Raw genomic sequence first — 22,605 nt, 5'->3', positions numbered from 1 at the left:
AAAGAAAACATTGCCTAAGCCAGCGGTTCTCAATCTGTGGGTTGCAACTCCTTTGGGGGTTGAACGACCCTTTCACAGGGGTTGCCCAATACCTAACAGTAGCAAAATTACGGTTATGAAGCAGCAACAAAAATAATTTTATGGTTGGGGGGTTGGGAAGGTTGAGAACCACTGGAGCAGTGGGAGGTACCAGATTCAGATTGCATTTGTAATACCCACAGAAATCTTCGTTAATTAAAGGGGAACTCAAACTAAAATGAGACCACAATGCAACTCTAGATTTCCACCCACCTCACCCTGCTCTCCCTGGTCCTCCCTCCCGGGTAAGTGGTCCCACCACCCACCCACTTGGTTCAAGAGAAACTCAGAGGGCAGCCATGATTCCATTCTTGTCCCTCCCCACCTACTTCCAACCACCCAAGGTCCCACTGTTTTGGCCTTGATAGGAGAGCTCACACCCAATCCACTCCCTTCGACACCTGAACTTCCAACCCTGTCTGTCTATGCCAGCCATCATGGTCACTTCATCTGAACCTGCTCTGCTCAGCTCCTGTTCAAGCTTACCCCCTCCAATGGGTTCCTGGTGGCCTGACAGTTCCCAGATCTGCCCATGAAGCTATGAGCTGGCCTCCTGTTCTCTCTTTCACATTCAGCCTGCCTGCACTCCTCAATGCTCCGCTCACCCACCAAGACACCAGCTGCCAGCCCCCCACCCAGAGAAGTCTAACGGGCATGGATCAGGCCCCCGTGGGAAACACAAAGCAGGCCCAGCACAATGGAGTGAGTGCCGTGCCTCACAAATGAACAGCAGTTCTAGGTGTTGGGGAAGGGCCGCTCAGGAAACAGCACTAGCAGGAAACAAGGGCGCAATTTACACAGCTTTACGGACACTACTACACAGGGGCCCGGGGGTACAGTGACCTAGGTTTGGGGCTGCTACCCATAAGGTGAGTGATTCAGAACCACCTGCCACTCTGCAGAAAGATGAGTCTGGACGCCCATAAAGATCTAGACTCTCAGGGGGACCTATACAGAAGGCCGCTAGGGATCAGAAGCGACTCAATGGCAGTGGGTTTGATTTTGTTTGGGGGATCTTTAGCACCGAGCCCAGTCTCTCCACACAAGTTGAGCACATGTCTGCTGAAGGAAGGGCCCCAAATGTAGATCTGGGTGTGGTTGGCACCCATGCTCTATGATTCTGCCACAAAATTTCTTATATTAAAAAAATCAGGCTTCATTTCTCTTTTTCAGGACATTGGCTTGAGTTCCTGGCTCCAACCACCCAGTCTGACACCCCATTTTGAAGGCTCCGGCATGCCATTTATACATCTGCTGGGGTGCTGGGTGGTTCATCTTTGTGGGGGAGACTTCGCTGGTCACCTTATCAGCAAGGGTGTCAAAATGACCAACGCGGCAGTTTATCATATATACTATCGATGCTATGAAGGCTGGAATGGAAGAGATAATACAGTCTGACCAATTTCTAAAAAAGAATAAAAACTATCAGGAGTTTCTGACCACTCACGTTCAAGTGGGAGAGACATAGGCTTTTCATTCCCGTCAAGAGTCCCTGTCTCCCGAAGCCCATCTGCGGACAAAAGGGCATCCATCCCCCAACAGAAGGGTGACACGGAGGGTGCAGTACAGCTCCGACGAATCACACATCATTCCTCTAGTTCCCGAATACTTCCTCCACCGCCTCCCCCACTACCATGACCCAGTTCGACCTTATAAATCTAGCTAGACCAGAGTACACACACTGGTATAGGTAAGAGCTCTTGACACATGACATTCAGGACAGATAAACCCTCAGGAAGAGTAGAGGGAGTAGCAATATCAAGAGGGTAAGGGGACAGGAAGGCAAAAGGGGGACCCCGTCATAAGATTGGATATAGAAACCCTCACCTCAAGGGGGATGAATAACAGAAATGTGGGTGACAGGAGACAATGGACAGTGGAAGACACGAAATAACAAAAATAACATAACTGATCAAGGATTCATGAGGGTGGGAAGGTGGGAGAGGGAAGGGGGAAAAGAGGAGCTGATACCAAGGGCTCAAGGAGAAAGAAAATGTTTTGGAAATGTTGATGGCAACACACATAGGATTGTTATATGACCTGTAAGAGCCCCCCAATAAAATGATTAATAATGGGGAAAAAAAGAGTTCCCGTCTCAGGATCTCTCAGGGGCAGTTCTACCCTGTCCCATAGGGTGGCTCTGAGTCAGCAATGGCTCGATGGCAGTGAGCATATCGAGTGAGTGAGCTGTCCAAGCAGCAGTGTCACTGATGCACAGGGAAGAAATGGGGCCGCGAGCAGACAACCCTGGAAGGTCATTAGAAAGCCCCAACAAGGCACCCTTTTGTAGAAAACAGGGCTGCTCTTTGGTTTTGATTTTGAGTGCTGCAGGGACCTGCTAGAAAGGTTTCAGTAAAGAAAGGAAAGTTCCTGCAGGGGGACTGTCTCTGGAAGAAACCACCAAGAGTCAGCATTAGACCACGAAACAAGCATTTCCTGCTTTGTTTGTGGTGCACACTTTGTGGGGTAACCTGGCAGCGCCTAGCAAACTCGGAACATGCATGCTCAGACCAGCAGGTCCATGTCTTGGATAGTCCTGCAGACAGACTCACTTGTGCACAGAAATGGAATCATTGTCTGTGATACCCACAAATCTGAACTGAAATAAATCTGATCCCCACAGCCCCTAAACCAAACTCGAGTTGATCCCAATTCACAGCAACCCTGTAGTCAGGGTAGAATGCCCCTGTGGGGTCTGAGACTAATGCTTTACTGAAGCAGAAAGCCTAGTCTTTGTCTCAAGGAGCAGTTGGTGGTTTTAAGCTGCTGATCTTGCAGTTAGCAGCCCGACACGTCACCACTACACCACCAACGCTCCTCTGTGATACCCGCTGCCATCGCACTGGTTCTGACTCACAGCAACCTGGTGTGGAGAGCAGAACTGCCATACGGGGCTTCCAGGGCTGCAAATCCTTCTACGACCAGATTGCCACATCTTTCTCCCAAAAAGCAGCTGGTGGGTTTGAACTGCCAACTCTTTGATTAGCAGCCTAATTAATTGTGTCTTCCTGCAAGGGGGTTGGGTAAAAAAGTGTGACACAGCCATATAACAAGGCATTTTGTAGCCTTTCAAAAGCTGAGGCTGGATACACACATGCACAAGCACAGACATGCACAAAAGCCAGTAAGTTGTTTCTGAACACAATCGTTCCCATTGCCTTCTTCCAGCCCTGGGCCTATTTAGGAGCCCTACAAGGCTGTTCTCTCTGGTGGGCAATGCAGGTCCAGGGCCAAGAGACTAACAAGCTTTTCCTGACCTTAAATATATATTTAAGACCAAGGGAAAATGTCGTTTGCCAAGTTCCAACCCAAGCATCGGAGACAGGGTACGGCGGCAAGGTGGCTCTGGAGTGCCGCCTCCAGCACAGCCCACTTCTCCGCCCACGCGGCTCTCTCACTCACCTTTCCACACACACTCCTACCGGCAACCGCTGCTACCTGACAGGATGCAACCATCCTTTGAGCAGACAAGACAGGCAGGGCGCTGCCATCTCTCGGCAACATTACTCATGCCTTTCTCAAATTCTATAACCCACAGACTCAAGTGTCAAGTTCCACACACACACAGCTGCTGTGAACTACATCAGAAGCAGGGGGCACACCGACGGCACCTCACACCAACGGCACCCCCGCACAAGCCTCTGATCTCAAGCTCCAGCCCCTCTCAGCTCTCTCCTAACAGGTGCCAGGGGCAGAGGTGGCTTCCTCTATGCCAAGTGCCAGGTTCTCTCCCACACCAGGGATGGCGACTGGTTTCAGCAGTGTTATATTTGTGCTTCTTCAGGGTTCCCTGGTTTAGTCACCTTCCAAGATCAAATTCGCTCTGGTGAAGCACCTCGTATGGGCCCTTTTGACGGACAAAGTGACCTTCTTACTCCATCTACTCTAACATTTAATGTAAAATTCCTCAACGTACGACAGGACTCTGTTCTGATTGACTGTATAAGTTGGCTGGTTCTGATGCAAGTTGAATGCCTTCTTTATTAAGTTTTTATGATTCATACTTTATCATCATTATCTTTATAAATCTGACCTTTGTCTTTGGGGGTTGGAAACAATACATATAAGCATCTGCGTGAACATCAAAGAATGGTAGTACCAGCAAATGCCACATTGCAAAAAAACCCCAAACCCCAACATAACATCATACAGCACATGGTCTTCCTTTTTTCTTATTAACAAAGCATCAGGACACACCATATATACTCATGTATAAACCGAGTTTTTCAGCACATTTCTAATGGAGTTTATGGGTAAAATTGGGTGGCTCGGCTGATAGTAGGGTTGGTTTATACTCGAGTATATACAGTATGTTTGTACTTGTGTCCCCACAGCAAAAAGGGAAATAAAACCACATGTCAAGTTCTCATTCTCTGTAGAATGAACTGGGGCAGGGAGCACTTTCCTGCTAGTTCATACACTTCTGCAATTATGCTTTGTTCTTTTTACGCAAGCACACAGTATTATTATTATTATTGGCAACGATGTGTACAAACACCCACGCAGGCTTTAACTTATACATGAAACATCTATCTTGGGGATTTCCAGAGACACAACGATCTGTCTCAACTGGGGCAATCTCTTCATCCCTCTCAATGTCTAAAGTCATTTGTCATCGTTACAATTAGGCTGCTGGTGTGCTGATACTGGCCCCTAGTGGGCAGTGGTCAGGGTTGCTGCTAACCACCCACAGTGTACAGGGCAGCTCCCCCTAACAGAGAATGGTTCATTGTGTTGACGGTGCAGCTATTGAGAAACCCTGCTCGGCAGCCTGCTTCCCATTGGCCACTCTCTGGCCATGTCTCTGCCAGATGATCGTACCGTGGTGGCATGCGTGCTGCTGCGAGGCTGGGAGCTATGCTGCCGGCATTTTAATACCTGCAGGGTCACCCACAGTGAATGGCTTTTAGCAGTTTCCTGAGTGAGGACAGACTACAAAGAAGAAATGGCTGTCTGCTCCAGAGGGATCAAGCCCCGGAATCCTGACAAACAGCTTTGAACGTTGTCAGATACAGCGCCAGAAGATGAACCCCTCCGGGAGGAAGAGCAGCCCCTCAGGGTCGAGTCAGTCACAAGGGGGGCTACAGCGGTCAGGGCCTTCATTTGCCCACGTGGCAGGACCCGAAATGAAGAGGGGCTGCAAACATCCGTTAAAAATAGGAACGGGGAACATACAAAATATGAATCTACAAATATTGGCAGTCAACAAGAATGGAGTGGATAAAGACTGATATCCCAGGCATGAGTGAGCAGAAAAGGAACAGGCCATTTGAATCAGAAGAAAATGGAAACAAGTGCCCAAGAGCCAAAATACAACCGGGACCGTATCTCATCTGAACTTTAGAACATCTCAAGAGTAGATGTCACATATTTAACACTAACGACAGGAGACCTGCTGAGCTGTGGGATGACACCAAGAATATCGCGCACTGTTGATGGGTCAGGCGTCAGGCATCAGAGACCCAGAACCTAAAGTTTTATCGATGTGAATGAGGGGGAGGGCGGAGTGGAGACCCAAAGTCCATCTACAGAGAGTTGGACATCCCCTTACAGAAGGGTCACAAGGAAGAGACGAGTCAGTCAGGGTGCACCATAGCACCGATGAAACATACAATGTTCCTCTAGTTCTTTAATGCTTCCTCCCCCCCCCCCCATCATGACCCCAATTCTGCCTCAAAAATCCTGCAGAGTAGAGCATGTAGAGCTAGCAACACAGGGCATACAGGACAGATAAACCCGTCAGGACCAATGATGAGAGTAGCGATACCAGGAGGGGAAGGGGAGGGTGGGGGGAGAAGGGGAACCGATCTCAATGATCAACACACAATCCCCCCACCCCCAGGGGGATGAACAACAGAAACGTGGTTTAAGGGAGGCAGCAGATGGTGTAAAATATGAAAATAAAAATAATTTATTTTTAAACATTTTATTAGGGGCTCATACAACTCTTATCACAATCCATACATATACATACATCAATTGTATAAAGCACATCTGTACATTCTTTGCCCTCATCATTTTCAAAGCATTTGCTCTCCACTTAAAAAATAATTTATTACCAAGGGTTCATCAGGGTGTGAGAGGGAGGGGAAAAAAGGAGAGCTGATACCAAGGGCTCAAGTAGAAAGAAAATGCTTTGGAAATGTTGATGGCAACACATGTACAAATGTGCTTGATACGACTGATGTATATATAAATTGTTAAAAGAGCTCCCAATTAAAAAAATTTTCACCAAATTAGTAAAAAGGGGACCCACAAACCATGGAAAAGGAATTGGCAAAGACACATCAGACAACGAAGAAGCCGGAGCAGCAGTGAAAGCAATCATAAACCCCAACGCTCCAGGAATTGATGGCACACCCATGGAGATGTTTCACAAGTTGGCGGAGCACTGGGAGCACCCACTCCTTTATGCCAAAAAACTTCGAAGACCTGGCCAACGGACCCATTCAAGGAAAAACAGGTGGCCCAGTACAATGTGGGAAGTATCAAACAGCATAATTAATTCCACAAGCAAGTAAACGGCAAACGGCTAGGGATGTTCACTAATGGTTGCAGCAGTACACTGACAGGAAGCGACCAGAAATTCAAGGACGTGTTACAAGAGATATCACCGCTGACATCAGAAAAACACTGGCTGAGACAGAGAACACCGTGCGCTTTAGTCACTATGGAAAGGCACTTCACCATGTAGATCACAGTAAATTATGGATAACATTGAGAAAAATGGGAATTCTAGAATACTTCATTATGCTCATGAGGAACCTGTATGCGGACCAAGAGAACATGAGAATTCGGTATGCTTAGCAGTCGGTTTACATCCTCTCACCACACTTATTCAATGTGTGTGCAGAGCAGCTGGACTACGTGAAGAAGGAGGCAGCACCAGGATTGGAGGAAGGCTTAGTAACAACCTGCACTATGCAGACGACGCGACCCTGCTTGCTTCCAGTGAGAAGAACCTGCTGATGGAAATCGAGGACTAGCCTGCAGCACAGCTCACACTTCAATGTAGACAAGATCAAAATCCTCACCACTGGACCTCACAATATTTAACATCAAGCTAGATGAAGAAAAGATGCAAATTTGTTAAGGATTTCATCTTGCTGGGATCCACAATCAATGCTCAACCAAGGAATGGGAGAGTGCACTACATTGGGCAAATCTGCTGCATAAGACCTCGTCAGTCTTGCACGGCAAAGATGTCACTTTGGGGATGAAGACGCAACTGACCGGTCATGGCTTTTCAAAGGCCGTATGCGCAAGTGAAGGCTGGACACCTGACTAAGGACAGTCGATGCATTTGAGTTACAGTATTGGCGAAGAGTATTCGAGGTACCATGGGCTGCCAAAAGAACAAGCAAATTTGTCTTGAAAGAAGTACAGTCAGAACGCTCCTCAGGCGTGAGGATGGCGTGCGTGACTTTGTCTTGTGTACTTTCAACACACTGTTAGGGTAGACCAGTACCTGTCAAAGGACAGCATGCTTGTTCAAGTAGAAGAACATGGAAAAAGAGGAAGATCCTTGAGAAGGTGCACGGACACAGTGGCTGCAACCACGCGCTCAAACGTAATGACATGTAAGGATGGTGCAGGGACAGGCAGTGCTTTGTTCTGTTGTACATGGGGTCACTGAGTCACCTCACAACAATGCTGGGACACATCCATGCAAACCGGAATTCTACACGGGGCGGCGGGATAGGAAGGACTTCCTTTACTGAATGAACGAATCCAACCCTCTAGCATACATATTTGATGAGAACAAGTGCACAAGCACATGTGCGCGCGTGCACACACACACACACTCAAAAGAGTACAAAAATGGATCGATATGACTTTTTCTTAAAAAGCCTCTTTTAGTCAAAGGGCATTCATGGAGGTCTAGACAAAGATATGTACATGCAAATATATATAGGAGGATGGGGAAATAGATCTATGTGTCTATATTTATAGGTCAAGTATTAAGGTGGTGGAAGGACCTTGGGCCTCTACTCAAACACTCCCTCAATGCATGAATACCTTCTTTTATTAAATTGGAACTCTATGATGCTCACTCTCCCGACACAACGGCTGGAGCCAAAGTGGGTGAACAAGTAAATGTGGTGAAGAAAGCTGATGGTGCCCGGCTATCAAAAGAGATAGTGTCTGGGGTCTTAAAGGCTTGAAGATAAACAAGCGGCCATCTAGCTCAGAAGCAACAAAGTCCACATGGAAGAACACGCCAGCCTGTGTGATCGAGTGGTCCCGAAGGGATCAGTTACCAGGCATCAAAGAACAAAAAATCATATCATTGACTACACACCTCCATGATAGGATCGCTGAAGACAAATGGGTGCATAAGCAAATGTGGTGAAGAAAGCTGATGGTGCCCGGCTATCAAAAGAGATAGTGTCTGGGGTCTTAAAGGCTTGAAGGTGAACAAGCGGCCATCTAGCTCAGAAGCAAATAAGCCCACATGGAAGAAGCACACCGGCCAGTGCGATCACGAGGTGCCAAGGGACCAGGTATAAGGCATCATGCAAAAAAAAATATATAAGTGTGTGTATGTATGTGTATATGTATAGATGCATATGTATATATGTATATTTATACCATATTAAATGAAGGGGGAAGTGCAGAGTGGAGAACCAAGGCCCAAGTGTCAGCCAATGGAGATCCCCTCATAGAGGGGTTTAGGAGAGGAGATGGGTTCATTAGGATGTGAGGTAGTACCGATGAAGAACACAGCTTTCCCCCAGATCCTGGATGCTTCCTCCCCGCAACTACCATGATCTGAATTCTACCTTGCAGGGCTGGATAGGACAGAGGCCGAACACTGGTACATATGAGGGCTGGAGGTACAGGGAATCCAGGGTGGATGATACCTTCAGGACCAAGGGTGTGAGGGACGATGCTGGGAGAGTGGAGGGTGAGTGGGTTGGAAAGGGGGAACTGATTACAAGGATCCACATGTGACCTCCTCCCTGGGAGAGGGACGGCAGAGAAGTGGGGGAAGGGAGACTCCGGATAGGGCAAGATATGACAAAATAACTATGTATAAATTACCAAGGGCACATGAGGGAGGGGGGGAAAGTGGAGGGAAAAAAAAAAAAGAGGACCTGATGCAAGGGGCTTAAGTGGAGAGCAAATGCCTTGAGAATGATTGGGGCAGGGAATGTATGGATGTGCTTTATACAATTGATGTATGTTTATGTGTGGATGGTGATAAGAGTTGTATGAGTCCCTAATAAAATGTAAAAAAAGAAAAGAGGAGAAAAAAATGATTAGGGCAAAGACTGTACAGATGTGCTTTATACAATTGATGTATGTATATGTATGAACTGTGATAAGAATTGTATGAGCCCCAATAAATTGTTTAAAAAAAAAGCCTCTTTTATATCTCAGGTCCCTTCTGATGAAGGCAACTACTGTCACCCGTTACTCTTACATGGAGACCACTCCAGTGACCTGTTTAGACACTTTAAAAAAAATCACACCCCCTGCAGAAGACAGCACTGAAGTTACAGCTCAGGGAGAGGGAATTATCTGATCAGAGCACACAGAAGCAAATGAAGGAGGAGGAAGAGAACGGAACACATCCTGGCCCACCAAGACCTGAGGACGATATTCCTGCTCAGAGCAGCCAATGCACAGAAAGGACCATAGGGCCAGCCCCACTATGAGACATGATGTCCATCACTGACCCATAGTGGTACGGCGGACAACAACTGGAGACAAAGTAAGAGAATTACACCCGATGTGACCCCATCACAGAGGGGAAACACTAAGGGCATGCAACAGAATAGCAAGGGAAGCAGAGCAACAGAGCCCCCAGGAATACCAAAAATAGACTTTGGTGCCAGGATGTGGCACCTCTTCAGACTCGACTAGAAAACACTCCTAAAGGTCAACAAACAGACTTTGAACTATTTACAGGCTTTTATTTTTGTTGTTGGTTGGTTTTTGTTTTGTTGCTTTGTTTTACTGTCTTGTTTTTTTGTGCATACTATTATCTCGGCAGGTCTAGCAAGAGAGGTGGGACAATCTGTAGGAGAAAACAAGACTGACAGTTCCAGGGGTACATGGGAGAGGGGGAGGCAGGGGAAAGGAAGTGATGTTAACAAACCCAGGGACAAGAAAAGAACAAGTGATCCAAAATTGGTGGCGAGGAGCATGTAGGAGGCCTGGTAGGGTTTGAACAAGGGAAATGTAACTGAATTACTGAAACCCAAATGAAGGATGAACATGATAGTGGGACAAGAGGAAAGTAAGAAGAAATAGAGAAAAAAACTAGGAGGCAAAGGGTAGAGGTCTAAATCCAGGCATGTACATATGTAAATATACTTATATATGACGATGGGGAAATAGATGTATGTGTATATGTTTATAGGTTTAGTATTAAGGCAGCAGATGGACATTGGGCCTCTACTCAAGTACTCCCTCAAAGCAAGAACACTTTGTTCTATTAACCTGGCATTCCATGATGCTCACCTTCCCTACACAATTGCTAAAGACAAAGCAGGTGCATAAGCAAATATTGTGAAGAAAGCTGATGGTGCCCAGCTAGCAAAAGAGATAACATCTAAGGTCTTAAAGGCTTGAAGACAAACAAGCAGCCATCTAGCTGAGAAGCAACAAGGCCACATGGAAGAAGCACACCAGCCTGTATGATCACGAGGTGTCGATGGGGTCAGGTATCAGGCATCAAAGAACAAAAAATCATATCATTGTGAATGAGGGGGAAGGCGGAGTAGAGACTCAAAGCCCATTTGTAGGCAACTGGACATCCCCTTACAGAAGGGTCGCAGGGAGAAGTCAGTCAGGGTACAGTATATCACTGATGAAACATACAACTTTCCTCTAGTTCTTTAATGCTTCCTTCCCCCCACTATCATGATCCCAGGACCTTTAGATCCACCACCTTACAAATCCAGTGAGACCATAGGGTGTACACTGGTAAAGATAAGAGCTGGAAACACAGGGAATCTAGGACAGATAAACCCCTCAGGACCAATAAGGAGAATAGCAATACCAGCAGGGTAAGGAGAAGGTGGGGGAGAAAGGCAGAACCAATCACAATGATCTACATATACCCCCCTCCTTGGGGGATAGACAACAGAAAGGTGGATAAAGGGAGACATCAGACAGTGTAAGACATGACAAAATAATTTATAAATTACCAAGGGTTCATGAGTGAGGAGGGGGAAGAGATAGGGGAAAAATGAGGAGCTAATACCAAGGGCTCAAGTAGTAAGAGGGTGTTTTGAGAATGATGATGGCAGCAGATGTACAAATGTGCTTGACACAATGGATGGATGGATGATGGGGATAAGAATTGTACGAGCAAAAGGAAAAAAAAGAAAGAAAATGATGAGGGCAAAGAATGTACGGATGTGCTTTATAAAATTGATGTATGTATATGTATGGATTGAGATAAGAGTGCGAGCCCCTAATAAAATGTTGTTTTTTTTAAAAAAAGAATTGTACGAGCCCACAATAAAATGATTAAAACAAAAAAAATGATGTCACTATTCTAGATGTGTCCACAGCAGATACTCTGTAGGTTAATCCTAACAACCACCAGACCCCGAAAGCACTCAGGAGCAGAGAGCTCCTTTAATGCCTATTTTTAACCTTGAAAGGCCAGGTTGATCATCAAAACTACAAGGGCAAGAAGTCAGAGAGTAAGTGCTGGCAAGAATGTGGAGATGTTCACCACTGCTGGTGGGAATACGAGGTGGCACTCCCTAGCCCCCCACAAAATGGAATTTCCCCCCTAAAACTATGTATTTAATTTTTTTTTACAAAACAACCTTATCACCTTCAAAATATTCTCCATTACACTTAATACATTTGTTAAATCTGCGATTCCATTCTTGGAAACATTTTTCAAACTTATCTGTTTGGATGGCTGACAGCACCTCCCTTGTTTTTTTTCTTCACTTGTTCTACGCTGTGAAATGGCTATTCTCTCATGACAAAAAGAAGTCGCAAGCAGTGATGTCAGGTGAGTAAGGTGCTTAGGGCAAGAGAGGCATGCTGGTTTTTTGCCAAAAACTGGCATGCTGAGATGGATGCATGAGCAGGTGCATTGTTGCGGTGGCAAAACCAATCCCCATCTGCCACAGATCAGGCCTTCTTTTGTCACACACTGTTCCGCAATCTTTTCAGAACCTCTAAATAGAAAGTTTGATTTACAGTCTGATCTGGTGTAATGAACTCCAACTGCACTACAGACCCGACGTTTTTGTCTGTTCGGCATGTTGATAGCGATCCAGAATGAGGTTTGTCATCAATCAGCATTTCACCTTTTTTGAAGAGAAAACCACTTATACACTTGACTTTTTCCCACAGTGCTATCCTTGTAAGCTGTGTTCAACACAACAGTTTCTGTGGCATTTTCCCCAAGCAGGAAACAAAATTTTACAGCTGCATGCTGTTCTCTTAAATCAGCAATCACAAAAAATGAGGTTTGAGCAAAACTGCTTTTACGAAAAAAGTTCACTGTGACCAGAGAGAACCTTCCCAGGCGACACCACTGGGTGCACTGACTCAGAGTGAGTTGTTCTTTGATCACTTAGGGGGAAAATGTGACTGCGAAAGCTTGGCTCCGCCCGGTGCAAACCTGGGTTTCTTTGGGCGCCTCCTAGTATAAAATGGGGCAGACGATTTGGAAAACACTCTGGCACATCCAGACTACCGTGGGGCACCGAGTCAGAGGACCCAGCGATTTTACTTCCAGGGTACACCTAAAAGAACTGAGGACATCTGTCCCCACGAACCCTGAGTGCGAACCTTCATAGCTGTACTAGCCAGCAGAGCCCCAAAGTGTGAACAACCTACCGGTAAATGCTCCCCACCTGCCGAATGGGCAAGCAAATGGTGGTGCGTGCACACAACGGCCTTGCCGTTCAGCCACAAAGAAGAATGAAGCACAGGCGCGGACGGACAAGCAGAAGGGCCGGCCACAAAGACCACCTATTCTACTGCTCCACTTACATGCAGTGACCAGCAGCGGCGGCAGCACATTTGTAGAGAGGGGGAGCACAGCAGCGGTTGTGGAAAGGGAGCTCGCAGAGGTAGAGAGCAGATTAGTGAATGTCAAGACAAGAGGGAGTGGGAAATGGGAACAAGGGCAGTGGGTGCCAGGGTTTCTTCTGGAGGGTGATGGAAAGATTCTGAATTTAACGACGGATGACTGCACAGCTTTGAATGCACTGAAAACCACTGATGTAACTGTACCCTTGGAATGGGTGACTGGCTTAAATAGCTTAAGAAGGATATTTCATTAATTATCATTCTAAAAACATACAGAAAGCACCGTGCCCATCAAAGCTGCGTGTCCAGCACCTGTCTGTGAGTCTGCCGCAGCGGGTGACCTGCATGGTGTCGTGAGGCTGGCAGCTGTGCCACTAGTATTTCAAACCAGCAACAAACAGGTTTCAGCAATGCTTTCAGATGAAGGCCTGGTGACTGACTTATCAAAAGCTGGCTAGTGAAGCCGTGAGACACAGTGCTGGACGACGATGCCCTCGGGGAGGAGGAGAGCTGTGCAGACCGCATGTGAGGAGAGCCAGCTACAAGCACCAGCATAATCAGAATGCGGAGGTACAGTATGAATTTAGGAAAACAGAAAGCCGTCAAAGGTATAACAGAACACAATAAAGATCAGTATCCTTGGCAAGTAATTAGCTGAAAGGGACCGGAATTGATCATTTTAAATTAGACAATCATATGAGTGACTATAATGGGAATGACAAGCTGAAGATAAATGGACTCATGTTCATTGTCAAAAAACATTTTAAGATCATCCTGGGGACGGGGAGCGGGGAGGGAGGGAAAAAAAGAGGACTTGATGCAAAGGGCTTAAGTGGAGAGCAAATGCTTTGGAAATGATGAGGGCAAAGAATGTACAGATGTGCTTTACACAATTGATGTAGGTATATGTATGGACTGTGATAAGAGTTGTATGAGTCCCTAATAAAATGTTAAAAAAAAAAAAGATCATCCTGAAGTACAATGTTGTCAGTGGTAAGATAGCATCTACATAAAAGACCAGTAGCAAGACTATTATTTAAATTTATGTACCCAACCACTAATGCCAAAGGTGAAGAAACTGAAATTTTTACCAATTTCTGCAGCCTGAAGTTGATCAAATGTACAGTCAAGATCAATGGATAATTACTGGTGATTGAAATGAAAACAGAGTGGTGGTTAGGAAATATAGCCTTGGGGATAAAACTATGTAAAGACGGCATGATATGATTTGACAATCGACAAATACCTTTTCCGGGTGGAGAGCAAATGCTTTGAGAATGATTGAGGCAGGGAATGTGTGGATGTGCTTTATACAATTGATGTATGTATATGTATGGATTGTGATAAGAGTTGTATGAGTCCCTAATAAAATGTTTAAAAAACCAAATACCTTTTCCAACAACATAAACAGCAACTACACACGTAGACCTGACCAGTTAGAAAACACAATAATCAAAGTGACTTTATCTGCAGGAAGGGCCAATGGGGAAATTCAGTACTATCAAGCAGAACAAGGCCAGAGATTGACTATGCCACAATCAAATGCCCATAAGCAAGTTTAAGTTGGAGCCGAAGAGTATTAAAACCAAGTCACAAGAACGAAAATACAACCTTGAGTATGTCCCACAAAGACCAAACAGACGGTAGGATGACATCAAGGGCATTACACATAACAAGGTCATTAAAAAGACAACAACAAAAGAAAAATTCAAAATGGAGTCAGAAGAGACTCTGAAACTTGCTCGAGTGTTCAGTAGCTAAAGCAAATTGATGAAATGATTTCAAAGACTTAAACAGAAGATTTCAAAGGGCAGTTCGAGAAAGCACAGTGAAAAGAAATGAAATGAAACATGCAGACATGGAGTTAAAAAGCTGAAAAGGAACAAGTTCAGCACCTCTCAAGCTGAAAATACAAAGAAAAGTAATTCAAGTCTGGAGTTGTAGTTTTAAAGAATTCTATAGCGAGATACTGAACAACGCAAGACGCATCAAGAGATGCTGGAATTCTAAAACTGACTGTGGTGAGACTTTCAATGTGATCAAGACGCATCAACAATCTGTGACAGACATATGAAACCACCTTGCTTACTGAAGGCTTCTTTGGGATTGAAGATGTGAAACGTTTCCGGATGAAGATCAACAACTACAGCCTTCAGAATGGATTACACCTCAACATACAGACATCAGAAGTCCTCACAACTACAACAAAAAGCAGTCTCATGACAAATGAAGGAAAGATTGAAGTTGTCAAGGATTTCATTTTACTTGGATCTACAATCAACTGGAAGCAGCAGTCAAGATAGCACTTGACATATTACACTGGGCAAAACTATTGCTCAAGACTTGTCTTTTCTTATGTTTATTTCATACAGAAAGTTACAATATTTTAAAAATCCCATCTTTCAGAGACACATAGATACATCCCAAAATGCTTAACATACAAGGGGCTTTCAAAAAGTTCACAGAAAAATTCCATTATTTTAAAATCCCATTTTCCCCTGAACTTTTGAAACCCCTCATATTAGAGTAAGAAATTATGACTTGCACAAAGTTCTGTGATACAAAATAACCTAGTGATAAAGTTCTTTTTTCAAAGTTTTATTGGCATATACAGTTCAATGATATGAATAAATTAAAAAGTTGTACACTCAGTTGTAGAACAGTTTCTTCATTTTGTATTCATTGTTATTGGCTCCTCCTTTCCTTCCAACTCCATAACACGTCTTAGATATTAATGTAGTTACTTTATTTTTAGATTCACCTCTCCTGGATTTCATGTAAAGAAAATCATACCAGGCAAAACAAAAACCCCAACAATATCCAAATAGACCACTGAGAAACCTCAATCCAAAAGCAAGCAGAAAATAATAAAAACTAGAAGAAATTAAAAATGGGTCATGGGAGTGGGGAGGGAGGGGAAAAAAAAGAGTTGACACCAAGGGCTCAACAGAAAGTAAATGCCTAGAAAATAATGATGGCAACATATGTACAAATGTGCTTGATACAATTGATGTATGGATTGTTATAAGAGTTGTAAGACAAAAAAGAAAAAGAGCTGTAAGAGTCCCTAATAAATTGATTTTTTTTAAAAAAAGTGAACCAAACAAAAATAATAAAATAGGTCAAAGGGGAAAACAAACTATAAGATGTCAATAATTCACTTTCTGATGCAATCTGAGGTCAAGGATCCATGGGAATTCAATGGAGGCTTAATCCCCAAGGACTCTGCAAATAGATTTTGGGCTTTCCTAGTCATCTATGAGTTCTGCAAACCAGGTGCTCAGAATGTAAGGTCTAATACAATGCCCTTCTTTGACCTTGGATTTTATCATTTACAATCCATTAATCTCACAGACTGATGTTACACAAGACCCCATGAAAGTGTTAAAAAACCAACTATCGCCTTGAAGACTAAGGTGTGCCTGGCCCAAGCAAGCTATGGTGTTTTCAATAGCCTCATATGCATTTGAAAACTTGACAATGAATCAAGACCAAAGAATTGGAGCCTTAGAATTATGGCATTGTTGAAGAATATTCAAAGTACCAATAAATCTGTCTTGGAAGAAGTACAGCCAGAATGTTCCTTAGAAAAAAGGGCGGTGAGACTTTATCTCATGTACTTTGAACATATTTTGAGGAAGGACCAGTTTGACCCTTGATGAGATGGATTGACACAGGGGCTCCAACCATGGGCTCAATCAGGACAGTTGTGGGGATGGATGGTGGAGGACTTCTGTTGTACATGGGTCCCCTACGAGCTGGCACTGACTTGATGGCATTCAACAACCACAACTACAACACGGAAAGCACGTCATAAAAAGCTAGGCGACGTGAACTGAAATTCAGGGTAGACCAAGGTAATTATTTGAGATGAACTAGAACTCACTAGTTCATGCTTAACTTGTTAGAACCTGTGAACAGAGTAATTTCCCCAACTCATGTACTCAACATCAACCCTGTTCGCAATCATTCCCAGGTCCTCTGGGGAATTAGGAGTCAGGAAGGTGAGTTCTCCTCCTCACAAAACCCAAATCTTTCTCAAGAGAGATAGGAAATTAACGGAATGAAGCAATCTACAGATAACTAATGGGCTTTTTGAGGCAGCATAGAAATGTATCTTCCTGAAAAAAAAACAAGATTTCTAAATTGGGTTCTCCTCAACCAATAGAGATCATGGTTTTCACAGAAATAGAAATCATAAACAAGTAGATTATCCCACCCTCCAAACAAAAACTGCTGTTCAATGCCATTAAGTCAGTGCCAACTCCTGGCGACCCTATGTAAAACAGAAGGCAATAATGCTCAGCAGTCCCGCATCATCCTCGCAACTAACTGTTAGGTTGTGGGCACTCCGTCAATCCGCATTTCTCTTTATTGCTGGTCTTGTACTTTACCAAGTACAAACTTGATGATTACCTACAGGCATTGGTCCCGCCTGCTAGGTCCAAAGTCCGTGAGACAAAGCCTCACTAGTCTCATGTCTGAGGGGCATTCCGGCGGTGCCTCTTCCATTCGGATTTGTTTATTCTTCTGGCGGTCCAAGGCACGTCAATATTCTTCTCCAACACAACAGTTCAAAGGTGTCAATTTTCCCAGGTCCACAAGCTTTCACATGTGTATCAAGTGACTGAAAATACCCTGGCTTTGGTTAGGTGCACAAAACAGGGTCACAAAAATGACTGAAGATGCAGCATTCAATGACAAACCTAGTCAGACTCTTTCAGTGTTCAGCCGGCGTCTAAGGTTATCAGGAGTGTTTCCTGGGGTCATGTTCCATGGTCTTTCTATGTCCCCAAGTGTCAGTGCAGAGCCTTGGATGTGGTGAGGAGAATTAATGAAGGCTGTCATCACTTGGGACAAACAGAGGAAAGGCCCTGCACCTTTCAGGCGGACTCTCCGACTGCTGGTCTGAAACCAGCGTCACATTCTGGGCCTCTAGTATTTAACTCCTGTTTACTAGTGACACTGAGGTGAGCAAGAGGGAGGCAGGGCAGCATTGTGGTTAAGAGAACAGGCTCTCCGGTTCCACAGACCTGATTCAGGAATTATTAGCTGTTACGATGCCGGGCAAGTAACTCTCATCTCTAAGTCTGGCCTTGCCTGGAAGACAGGATGCGACAGCTTCGCAGCAGTGGCTAACCAAGGGCCCTTGGGAGAGCTCAATGGTGAGGGACTGCTGCTGCTGGGCGGAGCCATCAAGTAGGCTCGGGCTCATAGCAACCTCACGTACCGCACGTCTCCCCAGCTGTTATGTTCGTGCCCATTGCTGCAGTCACCATGTCAGTCCATCTTGTCAAGAGCTGTCCTCCTTCTGGCTGCCTCTCTACTTTACCAAGGATGACATCCTCCAGGGACTGGTCTCTCTCAATAACACGTCAAAATTATGTGCGGTGAAGTCTTGCCATCTTTGCCTCTAAGGAGCATTTTGGCTGTACTTCTTCCAAGACAGTCCACGGTCCTTCAGGATTCTTCACCAACACAATTCAAATGCATCAATTCTTCTTCAGTCTTCCTTATTCAATGTCCGATTTTCACATGCGTATGAGGCGAATGAAAATACTCTGGCTTGGGTAGGGTGCACTTCAATTCTCAAAATAACATCCTTGCTTTTCAACACTCTGGTGAAGTCTTGTGCAGATTTACCCAGTGCACTGTTTGCTCTCCTGACTGCTGCTTCTGTGAGCAGGGATTACGGCTGTGAGCCGTCAAACAAAGGGCAGCCAGCCTTTTGAAGACCAGAGTGCTCACAAATCATGAAGCTCTACAAGAAAGGTCACCTTGCCCATCTCCACAGTCTTAATCTTTACAAAGACCTCTGGGACTACCAGACTACAGCTGCCTGGGCACGCAGTAAGTCTTTGCTGAAGTTCTAGGGCTCATTTTTGTTTTACTAAAATGTCACCTAATTATATCTTAGCGGTAGCTATCAAGTGTTTTGATAAACTAAAAATGTATCTCTGACTAATGGGATGCTTCGTGGGTCTCCTCATCTAGCAAGCAATGACAAATGAATGGATACCTTTATAGAGTAAGAAACCGATGTTCTTGCAATCACCGTCAGTATGATACTTGTATTATTACATGACTATGGGGTCACTATGATGGGAGGACTCATCAGCAGTGAGTTTTACACTGCATGAATGAAAGATTTCATGTTCCCATCAGAGTGATCAACTTGCTTTAATTGAGCATATTACAAAAATATGTATTAATCCCTTGTGAAGGACCCATTTAAAAGCTATTTCAAATGTGTTTTTATTTGCAAGCCATTACTTACTAAAAAACTAGTTATACCGCTCGAATCTGGTGGTCCCTAGCATGTGCCTGATCTGTGCCATGGTATTTCCAATTGCCTCGTATGTGTGTGAAAGCGGAGCAATGAGGACGGAAGACGGAATCAGGAACTCTATGGAAAGTACCATGGAGACCTGAAGACTGAACAAGTACAGACAGAGTGCGCCACAGAAGCGAGGATGGTGAGACTCTGTCTCATACTCAGGACATGGTATCAAGAGACCAGCCCCTGGAAATAGTTACCGTGCTTGGTAGAGGGGTCAGCAGAGGAGGAGGAGCCTCCAGGAGACAGCCTACAACTAGCACAGTGGCTACAACAATGGGCTCAAAAGCAAGGCTGGTGAGCAGAGCGCAGGCCTGGGCAGAGTCGCTCTCAATTGGGACGGACTCGATTGCACCCAACAACAGCCTGGTCATAAAAGGATTCTTAACAATCTGCAGGTACCTTAGGTTTTCAGAACAAAATGAGAGCGAACCCTGCACAACCACCCTGCAGTTCCTTTAGGAAATACAATACAAGACTGCAATTTAAAAAATAAGACCCACAATCGTAAAGTCTTTGGAGACTGTCTTCAGGAATCTGGCTATACCTGGAGCCTGGTGATTTGAGAAGCCCATGAAATTATTCTAAAGCTACACCTGAGAATGCAATTAACTCAACCCTCACTGTCTACATTGTTATGTAAATGCACACTAGGAGTCTAAATAGGTTTTTGCTTACCATTTAGAGGGATTAAACAGCATCAGAGGAGATTCAAATATATAAACTGAAACTGGTCAAAAAAGAATAGCCACATTTCAGAAAATATACCATTGGTGAGCTTTTCCGTGATAAGGCTAACATTCGCTTAAAGGAGGCACAGGGAACTTTAAGACATTGACATGGATAGCCGTAGCTCGACGCTTACTCTTGGAGGCCCAATTACCATCCCTGTCCATCTGGTCAGTGTCATGTCTTCGTCATCTTCTAGACCCCAGCTAACTGTGCCATCTCCTACTCCTTTCTGGCCTTCTTCGAGTTCTTCCAACAGTCGGAAATTGCGAGGGACTTTTACTCCTAAAATAAATGGAAAGAAATTCAAGATACTAGCAACTCCAGGGGAACTTGTAAGTCTAGAGCTAACTGCTAATTATTACCACTAGGGAAAAAGATGCAAAAAAACATGCAAAAAACCAAAAGTCGCTGAAACCCGTCACACCATTGACATTGACATGCTGCTTACAGAACAATATGGATTAACAATCTGGATCGATCCTCCCAACCAGGGAAAGGGGCAACCGGTACCATTATAAGAGAAGTGACTATCAAACCAGACACCCCATCCTTTGCCCCCAGAATTTCAACAAACTTCATCAAGGGCTTACATCTCTAAATGGTGATTAACTTGACTCCACTTGAGATGAAAACCACCAACATCAAGTGCTAATGAAAGAACACTGGAAGAGAAGAGGCGCTGGCTTCTGTTTGGCTACTAAGGGTGCATTCACTTACTGGACTCAAGCTACCACAGGAGGGCGAGAGACGGTTTTTGTTTTGCTTTCCATGACCAACTAACAGTCAGCTGAGGTGCTAAAGGAGGTAATTTACATACATATATTATATTCGTAATAAATACTTTATATATCAACTATTAAGCCCAGTCCATCTGAATTTACGAAAAAAGCTGAAAGATATTAGCTGGTTCTCAGATTCATTTGTTTCCGGAAATTCCGAGGGCTGGTGAAAGCAACCAGGCAGGCATGCCTCACAGTCAAGCTGTGGAACCGAGTTCAGACTGAGGGCTGGGCATTCCGGAGGGTTTTCTAGAGCAGCGCCTGAGCAATAAAGAGGCTGGAGAGGCAAGGAAGACCAATCTTCCCGTGTGGGGGCACCGAGTCTTCCCTAGTGTCGGCTCTCCCAAACTATCCCATCTCTCCTTGCTCCTTCCTGTCCCTGGCATTTGGACTCCTTTTTCTAGGGGAAAAAACCCCAGAAGTTACAGGGTCCAGTCCTTTTACTTTCGATGCTGAACTCCAATGGCCAGTCTCCAAGGCAAGCAATACAACCATGTGACTGGAAAAGACCAAGGGGAGGAGCCAAGACTACAGGTGTTCCCAGCGTGTCTCACTCAGTAGTCTCCCAAGTATGGGGCATTAGGCACTCGGTAAGCACTCAAAATGAAAGCCTGTGAGGTCCATTCCTAGGAACCAGGGGGCAAGCAAACCACCCCTGCCTTCATAGAGCCTACATTCTGCAGGAGGTACAGCCTCTGTGAAGTAAACACGTCTAATAAAGGGCAAGTCAAGGTATTCCAGGGCCAAGAGGGAGGGCGGCAGGTTGGTGGAGAAGATCCCGTTTTTAATAAGCTGATCATGGAAAGTCTCAAGACTGTAGACCTGGAAAAGGTGAGGGAGTGTGATTGCAAGATCTCTGGGGCAGAAGGAACAGGAAGTGAAGTCTATGAAGCAGGACGGCTGGAGCGTTGAAGAGCCACAAGGATACCAACTTAGCTAAAGCCATGAGAGCAAGACAGGGAGATGGAGGAGGGCGCGGGGAAGGACTCTCGCTGTCAATGAGTGAACATAAAATTCACGAGCGTTCGGAAGAGAGGGGTGGTATGGTCTGTCTGGTTTTTACCAGGATACCCCTGACTGTCGTGTAAAGGACAGGGGACATGAGCAGAAGTCAGGAGACTATTACAGTAAATCAGGCAAAAGCAAATTCTGTCCTGGCCCAGGGCAACAGCAGCGAAGGTGGTGAGAAGTGGTCACACATGGCTCCACTGCAGACTTGCTTGAGTCTGAGCTGACCAGGCTTGCTGTCAGGGTGGCGAAGAAGTGTGAGAGAAAAAGGGACTCACCTCTGGCCCCGCCCCACCCCACCCCCGTTATCGGTCTGAGCAACTGGAAGGATGGAGTGGTGTCTCAGATGATTTGAAATGGTATACGAGTGAATATTTTACATTCCTGTATATATTTTTATGAGTAACTTACTTATGGCAAGTAATATATATACTACCCACATCAAGCTTTCTTTTTAATACTTAAATAATAAAATATTTTGTTTTATTATTAAAATTTTAAGCCCACTGCCACCGAGGAGATTCCAACTCTTAGGGACCCTGTACAACTGCCTGTAGTACTCTTTATGGAAAAGGACAACACCAGCTCCCATGGACTAGCAGGTGGTTTTGAACCGCCAGATTCTGGTTAGCAGCCAAGGACTTTGACCAATGT

General features: G+C 45.0%; 1 protein-coding gene across 8 annotated transcripts in view; it reads right to left on the bottom strand.

Moving 5' to 3' along the window:
• The window catches only part of UBE2V1 (ubiquitin conjugating enzyme E2 V1), a 42,176-nt gene that overhangs the window by 4,623 nt on the left and 14,948 nt on the right, over positions 1-22,605 (bottom strand). For 5 of the 8 annotated variants that reach the window (XM_075528559.1, XM_075528562.1, XM_075528561.1 and 2 more), the window contains exon 2: positions 20,298-20,446. In XM_075528559.1, coding sequence (XP_075384674.1) covers positions 20,298-20,446 — 149 coding nt within the window. Of the gene's footprint in view, positions 1-20,110; positions 20,163-20,200; positions 20,447-22,605 lie in introns of all 8 variants that reach the window. The other 3 variants (XM_075528564.1, XM_075528563.1, XM_075528558.1) reach the window with 3 other exon arrangements.

This window comes from Tenrec ecaudatus, chromosome 12, assembly GCF_050624435.1.
Source record: "Tenrec ecaudatus isolate mTenEca1 chromosome 12, mTenEca1.hap1, whole genome shotgun sequence".
Classification (NCBI taxonomy): domain Eukaryota; kingdom Metazoa; phylum Chordata; class Mammalia; order Afrosoricida; family Tenrecidae; genus Tenrec; species Tenrec ecaudatus.
The sequence above is the reverse complement of the archived record's forward strand: the minus strand, read 5'-3'. Positions and strand labels throughout refer to the sequence as shown.